At 46.3% G+C, this 8542-nt stretch overlaps 1 protein-coding gene across 3 annotated transcripts in view; it reads right to left on the reverse strand.

Annotated features, from left to right (window-relative positions):
- Positions 1 to 4904, reverse strand: part of NELL1 (neural EGFL like 1) — a 254069-nt gene extending 249165 nt beyond the window's left edge. For 2 of the 3 annotated variants that reach the window (XM_072337622.1, XM_072337621.1), the window contains exons 1-2: positions 4718 to 4904; positions 1173 to 1301 (exon numbers count right to left, since the gene is read on the reverse strand). In XM_072337622.1, coding sequence (XP_072193723.1) covers positions 1173 to 1301; positions 4718 to 4766 — 178 coding nt within the window. In that variant the 5' untranslated portion in view covers positions 4767 to 4904. The remainder of the gene's footprint in view (positions 1 to 1172; positions 1302 to 4717) is intronic. The other variant, XM_072337620.1, reaches the window with a different exon arrangement.
- Between the last annotated feature and the right edge of the window lie 3638 nt (positions 4905 to 8542).

Here is an 8542-nt window from a genome sequence, read left to right on the forward strand (position 1 = left end):
CAAAGCATGTAAGTCAGCTAGGCCGCTGCAGTCTTTGGAGGAGAATCTGTACTTCAGTATTCATCCATAACACACAAACCTGTAGTCAAGTGTATCAGATGAAAAACTACTGGTAACTTGAAGTGATTAAATTAACACCCATCTTCTGGGCGCTGATCTGGCAAACAGCAAAAATTCACTACTCGGTGTAGCATAGAAGATTTGAGATATGACTAACAAGATCTGAGATGGTCTCCAGAAGCATCTGCTCTGCCACATAAAGTGGTCTTGACCAGGCAAAAAATGAACTTCGATTATTCCAAGTAATAAAAGAAGCAGATCTGTAAAGATATTGCAGAGCCCAAAGAAAAACTAAACGAGATCATAATCTTTTGCCTCTAAGAACATCTACAGAGGAGAGGGAGACATCAAAAATTAAGACCCTAACGTACCCACTTTAATGCATAGTAAAAGCATGGTATAGAAAAAAAACAGGAATTCTCCATAATAGAGATGCTCCTACCCATGCTTTAATGTTTGTTAATCTCACGTGATATAAGTGTTCCTCTCATGAGGGACTCATTTGGGCTTCTGATAAAGCTTCCCAAGTCATCCTTCATCTCACTCCCTTAAAATAAGAAATAAATAAATATATAGTGTTTCTCAAGCATTACTTTCAGAATATTGGATGTAAAATTACATTACCATTCAAAGCAGCCGGTACTCAGTTCTGACAGTTAAATGCAATACAGTTCGATTTTCGCACTTGGGTGGTTCTCTTAGTTGATGAAAGACTTGCAACACATTACTAACCAGTGTTGAGACATTAACTGCCTTCTCCTATCTACACAGTTTCAGCTCTGTGCGTCTCTCTTACGTGTACAATGACAGAGAGGAAGTATCCAAGAATACAGTAGTCTATGCCTTGGAACCATTCTGACATGCTTAGTTGGGGAAAAAATATATACTGGAGAGTGTCATAAACTTACTAGAAAAAAAAGACCTCCCCAGACTCCAGTAACCTTGGTGACCTGGCAGCACACACACAAAAATCAAGAACCAACCAAAACTAGGTGTATTTGAGCTAAAGAAAGAGACATGTAAGACCACTATTGCAGGGAATCGGGCATGAAAGCTCTTATGAGCTCACACAGACAGAATTGGGGAAAGAGAGTCAAGAATGTGTGTCTTACCTTGAAATAAAAATGCTTTGCTGGCATTGTGCAGTCCTGGCACTTGTGTTACCCCGATGGTTGTATTCAGGAGATCCAGTTCTGTGATGATATCAATTTGTAAGTTAGGATCCATTCCAAATCCTACAGCTGTTGGATGGAAAGGAGGGAGAGAGGGAGACTGAGTTAGATCAATTTTTATTTCAAATCAGATAATGAAAAGCATGGAGAAGAATATCTAGTGTAGGCGTTTCCAGTATCTTCACATACACACACACACCATATACAGTAATTACTTAGAAGACGCAATAATTCTGTTGCAAGAAAATGAGATATTCTTTCCCAAATCTTTCAATTAAACTATTACCTTTTCACAGCGTTTATTACACACAACTTAGAACATTACAAAACTGACACATTAACCCAGCATCCTTTTGAGGCTGAAAAGCAACAAATAAAAGCATAAGCACCTACTCAAAAGGATGAAAGAGATGAGCAGCATACAACTACTGGCTACAAAATCTCCAGGGAGGCACAAGGGCTGGAAATTCCTCTCACATTTCACTTGTAGCTGAGACCAACAGATCAGGCCTTACAGATCAGTCAAAATATAATCTATTTTCCCAACTGGACAAAATGACCCTGAAGGAGATACGGTACCATGATGAAAGATGTCATAATCACAGAGCCCTAGGTGAGTCATAAAACCGATAAAGCTTATGGAGCACATCTTCTGTATTTAAGCTCAGCCAGCCCCCACGAAGCATGCCAAAGCCTATGTACAAATAAGAAATGTTCATTTACCAAAACCTTCCAATCCGCAATAGCACCTCCTGTAGAAAGATGAATCCAGACCTAAGATTCAGAAAGGCTCATGCCCAAGAAAAGGCTGGTCATCCCTTTAATTGATAGGGGAAATCGATGAGACTGACAGAAAAGATGCACGTTCAAGTAATCTGAAGTTACTGCATGCAAAAGTTCAGGACAACTTAATGGCTACGGTACACTGAATTTTTAAACATACCTCCTTTTTCAAGGGATGGCAAGAGGCCAACCTGACCGCACTATCTTTCTCAGCGTAGCAATAAATACAGCACGGGACCTGTGCCTGACACATAGGTCAAACAACCTCAACGCGGGATCCAAGCACTTTCCTAATGAAAATTTTTGCTAACATCATTAGTAACGGGAACGGGTTCTGAGAATGAAAGCCTGATGCAACCTAAGTCGATAGTAAAACCCTCACTGGCTTCTGTGGGGCAAGGACGTTACCTATGAAGCACATCCAGATTGATATCCACTAAGTGGGTTCCATGATCGGGTCTAAACTGATTTATTTGGCATTCCATGACTGTGCTTCTGGATCATTTAAGCAGCAAATCCCCTAGTCCGACTCTTTGAAAGGCTCTTAAAAAAAACTACTGAGATGTACAGAACAAACAAGAAGTTACATATTCCACTCATAAATCATCTGTTCCACAGTACTTTCTCCTATCTTTTATTTGGATATTAAAACTCCTCCTGATAACAAGCTGTGATAATACAGCCATTGCACAGTATGCTGAGTAGTAAAAAAGAGACGGTTTTAGTTTCTCATCTTCCCTACTGAAAGCAGAGTATGCCGTTCCTTATTGGGAAGAGGTTAGATGTGTCTGGAGCAACGAGAACCTACTACTATGAAGGCAGCCAGGGTGGAGCCTAAAACTTGCACAACAGAAAGGACAAACCACATCCAGTAAGACAAACCCTGACCCCGTTAAAGCCAGTGAATGCTCCACCACTGACATCAAGAGGGTGAGGACAGAAACCACATCGAGCATGTATAGACACTCTCATAAATCACCGAAGCTCCGCTGCTCTCTTAAGGCTGTTTATTCCAGCCCGGATAGCTCAACAAGTACAGATCACTGCAGCTCCACAGACTTCGATTTATGCCAGGGAGGGATCCCGTGTGACAATTTCCATGTGCTTCCTTCCCAGCTTTTCAAATGCTTTCAAAAAAATAGAGATTAGTTCTAATGTCGCAGCATCCATTTAGCAGAAGACTAACGTTGCTTTAAATACAGTCATTTTTAGTCATTTTCCTGTGCTGGCTCCCCAGCCTGCAGCAGGCACTCAGAAGCCTAGTTAAATAATTAATAAACAACAAATCAGCAGCTTCAGTATCATAACTAAGTCTCCTTTTCCCCTGTGGTCTCTCATGCTCTATCAAAAGGATTCCACAAGCATACTAACTGCATCTAGCACATTCTGCTGCCTCCCTTCAGCAGAAGGAAGGCTAAAAACACTGCTTCTTCTGGAAGTCAAAATTAACCATCAACCTGTAAGTCCTTACTGGAGAGCTGTGCAAAGCTCGACCCTGACCAACAGTGCTTTCAATTCCTATTTAAAGTAATTGGGCCATTTCCCTCACATCAGTGGCTTACACAAGCAAAACTCCTACTAATTCACTCAGGGGGCAGGCACAGGAATCGTCTCAGGACTTGGTGGATTTGGCCCAACGCAAATTGAAGGCACTAGAGTAGATTAGAGGATTAAGCCATATAATTATGAGTTATGTCACTAGGAAATCCCTAGAAGAAATTAATTCCACCTCAAAGCTCCGACAGCTCGTACGCTCTGCTTGCACCTTTATCACGAGCACCCAAGCCCTGGCAATTACACCACGCTCCAGCTAGCTAATGTGCACCATATGATGTGCACAGCACGTTCATCATTACCTTGACCCCGCTGTACGTGGGCTGCCTGGGGACAGAGAAACTTTCCAAGCACAGCCGACACAGCCCAGCTGTGCCCACACAACCATGTGCGATCACTCAGGTGGTAACTGGAACCTCCACCTGAGGCATTTTGCTCGGCCCTTCCGCAGCTCCAGCAGCAATTGTTGCACACAAAGAACTTTCCGAGCAGCTTTGCAATTCCAAGCAGGAGAGTTTAGGGTCCTATTTAACACCGCAAGTGCCTGAGTGCGTTGCTGGGGCGAGCGCTGTTAGGAAAGGACGAACGGCGTGCTCTCCCAACTACTCCACTTACCACCCCTTAAAACCAATGAATTTCAACAAGAAAACACTAAGAACAATATTTAAACAGCGCTTCCTTCGCACTTACGCTATTTGCACCGGGAAATTTCCCTAAGGACACCAACGGACGCCAGCAAGGAAACGTCCCCCGGCCGAGCTCCCTCCGGTGCAGGGCGACGCGAGGGGTAAAGGCAGAGAACAAAGCCGCCACCGGGAACAGCCGCTGGGTCTCGCGGCGCCGGCAGCGCTCCGCCGGGGAACGGCGACGCGGCTCCCACGGGCTCCACCGCGGACAGCTCCGGGCACGGCGCCGCCGGCACGGCCCTCCCCGCTCCCCTCCGCTCTCGGCCCCGCGAGGCGCAGCCGCTGCCCCGAAACTTTCCTTCTCCCACCCCAACGCTCGCGGAGCGGCCGCGCCCAGCGCTCCCCGCCGCAGCCCCCAGAGCCGTGGGCCCGGCCCTTGGCTCCCCCGCAAAGTTTCCACCCGCCAGGCTCCGGCCGCGCTCCCCCGGGATGCGGCCCCCTCAGCCCCGTCCCGTCCCTCACCTGCCCCGGCGGCGGCCGCACACGCCCAGAGGAGCAAGAGCAGACCCATCGGCGCGGCGCGGGCGGCGCCCGCCTGCCTCCCTCCCTGCCGACAGCTGCTGCGGAGCGGAGCCGAGCCGAACGCAGCCTCCGACGCGCGGAGCGGCACCGGCAGAGGCGGCTCCGCCCGCTGCCCAGGCACGGCCCCGACGCCCCCGCGGCTGGGGCTCCCCGCCCGCCCCCCGCCGTGACGTGCGGGCCCCCCCGGGCCTCGCCAGCGCCGCCGCCCGGCCGCCGCCCCCGAGCTCGGCAAAAGGATGAGCCCCCCGCCCCGCAGGACGCGGAAAGCCGTACCTTGCCCAGGGCTTCCCGGTGTCTTTGCTCGAGTGGCTTAACTGCTCTCTCCTCCACGTCCATCAAGCACAAAAAGGGGACAGCACTTCTGTATACTTGCAAGTCATCGGTGAAGCTGCTCCAATGGCTGTTGTAAAGAATCTCTTCACTAACTTTTGTTTTTTTTTCCTTCTCTCCAGCCACAACCTCGGCTCACGCACGTAGAAGAAACCGGTTCTACCTCACGACCCTCCCCTCCCCCCTTGAACACCTGATTTAGAGATGGTGGGCCCCCAGCTGGAGGTCCCGTCCCACCCAAGGCCGATCCCAGCTGGTCCTGCTTGTTCGTTACAGTTCCAATCAAGCCGCAGCTGGTACAATCCTCACTGCCTTTTCACCTCATCACGCTGTGGTTAGGCTCTGCTTAACACAAAGCTAGGCCAGCTTGCACGTAAAAACAAATAGTTAAATAAATGTTCAAGTGTATGTTCGAAGGAAGCCGGGATAACACAAACACTGAAATAACTGGATTGGACATAAGGAAGAAGTATTTTACAGCTATTCTTAGGGAGCAACTGTGCTCGTGCACGTTCACAATAGTGTGATGAGAAGACAGCATAGCTGCCTAATCATTAACTTAGTATGATCACTGAGAACAGCTGTTCCTGGCTGCTAGCAGGGTGTGCACTCCAGGAAACCTCAGGGTGCTCATCTCAGCAGCATCTCAAGCCATTTGCCTCCAGTTTCAGTAAACAGCTTTTGCTCCAGCGTAGCTTTGTACTTTCTTGCTTTTGTTTAGTGTGTCATGCTATCAGCACTGCTGCTAGCCCTCAGGCACGGAGAGGTGTATTGTATACACATATGTGTATATGTTATGTAGCCATAGCAACAAGAAAACAAGGCAATGGCACATCCTCAGGTGGAGGCACACCCTTCTATCCCATCTCAATGCTCTGATGTAAGAGATTTCTTTCTAGGAAATACAGCTATGCATCTGATTCATGGTAGCGTAGTTACATTTGTGCTTAACAAAATCAGGGTCTATCTACACACAAAATCAAATCTAACCCAACTAAAGTTTCACAGTAGTTTTCACTTCTAAGCAGAACTGGTGCAGTAATACCATTTGAACTGGTATTACAAAGATTTATAAGAAACGTTATTAGCTTTAACCTGAATCTGGATTAAATGATATTTAACAAATTACCATGAACACAAGAGGAAAAAAATCAAATTCCCCTGGCATATTTTCACCTCTGCTGTGAACAGATGAACATGGAATCATGAAGGCTGGAGAAGATCTCCAAGCCCAACACTGTCACCATAACTACCCTAGTGGCAACAAATCACTTTCGTAGTACAATGTATATATGTGTGTGTTTGATATTCTGGTATGATCTAGTTAGAAATATAAATAGCCACAAGGCATGACATTCAAATAAGACTTCAAGCTGTGTTCATGAACATTGAAAAGTCTGATGGCACTTTAGCAAAAATTAAGTGTTACTCCTGGCAAGCTAGCTAGATTTCAGGTCGGATCATATTCCTGTCCTTGCACTGCCAGTTGGACACTGAATGCTTCTTGATTTTGACCTAAATTATCATGACGTCGCTAGCTGTGTGGTGTTAAGCTAGCTGTGTGGCTGCTAGTTCTTCCAGCCACAAAGCTTGCGGCATTCAGTCGTCTGACTAAGAGTTCCTGACTAGGCCTGGCCTCTCTCAGAGTGGCTGCAATGCTGTTTGCAGCCCTTGGACAACAGACAATTAGAAGTGCTAAGTATTGCTTACAGCGCTGCCAAGCATAGACTCGGTTGCCAGCGGATGTGCAGACGCTGGAGAGACAGCAGTGCTTGCACCTGCAGAAACACCTCCTACTTCACAGAGTAGGAAATCTTCTCTTTCCATTACGCTCACATCCCCCACAGCCTGTATCCCAAGGGCTGCTACAGGCAAAATTGACTTTGCAGGCAGTAGAGGGCAACAGCGTACAACAGCAGTGATACCAACATACTAAGTGGGTTTAAAGAGGATGCTGATACAGGCACCTGTCCTACCCGCTGATATGCAGTTCATCACAACTACTTAATGTCAGTTCAACAGACAGAGAGCACCCATATTAAGCTGTATACAATCACAACAGCAGCTTCCAAATCCTCCAACACAAGGCCTGGCAAAGAGGAATCCTTCATCTGCAGCAGACGTGGAATCAGCTGTGGAGTAACACCTCCTGCTTTTTCTAATTCCTAAAAGCGTGGTTAGATCATGTTAGATCAAGCCTAATTTAAGCTTTGAAACTGATAAATCCATTACACTGGTACAAGGTGCGCCCTTGGGTCTGCAGTTTTAAAGCAGCAGAGCCTAGCGATGACAGCGAAGGACTGACTACCTCTTCTTCCCCAAATCAATGTGTTGTATCATTGACTTCTATTGTTTGACTTTGGAGATCTGACCAATTCCCCGTGCCTTAGTTTTTTCCTCCTGAAGAGGAGACCAATGGCACTCACCTGCCTCTCAGGTGCTTGCTGGTAACTGAAGCCCTCTCCAAGATGAAATCCATCTTACACGCACGAAGAATTCCTGCAGTGCTCCATCACTAGGTCCTGCCACCTCCTCTGTCTGCACACACACTGGTCAGAGAAAGGCACATTTTCAGGTGAAAGAAACAAAAAAACTTTTTCTGGGCCAAACTGACTACCAGAACATTTGGAGCAATCCACATGGCTGTTGGGTCACCCTCAGAATGAGGCTTTGCTTGGAATTGCCATCACGTTCTTGGCAGAGCTCTCGTGTATCATTTGCCACCATATCTGATGCCATGTTACGATCAGATATCACACTTCAGCTATTGTATTTTGGGAATGCTTATTAAAAGCTCGTTTCCCAGAAGAGGAATGGGTCAGATTAGTATCATTAATGTCATTAAGTATCATTAGTACAGCGGTATTGCGGCGCACACTGCTTTGTATTGCACTCACCATACTGCAGGAATTCAGCTCTAAACAAAAGGTGTGATAACATCAGGAAATGTGAGCTTAGCCTTCACTGTTCTCTTGCCTCTGTCCCCTTTCACCTTCTGTTTGTGCCTCCATCTGATACGAACCTCCATTGTTTGTAACAATTCAACAATCCTTGGGGTGACTTAATTGGTGGGATGAAAAGGATTTAAACAAAGCCAGTTGGTCCTCTGATAAGTAATCAATTATTCTACAAGCTCCCGAGCACACAAACAGTTACAAACCCAGCCATTTAATTGATTCTTGTTTCTGCAGCTGTGCAATATCTCCCTTTCCCAAGAGGGCTGTTTCCAGTTGCTGCTCAAGGTTTCTAACAATCAAATGGATCAATTCTGCAGATACCTTAAGGCTGTGTGTTAAGTAAGAATGATGTTTGTAGACTATGTTGGGTGGAGGAAGAATAGAAAAGAAAATCTATTCACCAGCAAATGTTAAGTAATTTTGTTTTAAACACTGGACATTTATTTAGAGTCTTTAGAGCCCATACATTATTGAATAA

Source organism: Excalfactoria chinensis, chromosome 5 (assembly GCF_039878825.1).
Source record: "Excalfactoria chinensis isolate bCotChi1 chromosome 5, bCotChi1.hap2, whole genome shotgun sequence".
NCBI classification, from domain to species: domain Eukaryota; kingdom Metazoa; phylum Chordata; class Aves; order Galliformes; family Phasianidae; genus Excalfactoria; species Excalfactoria chinensis.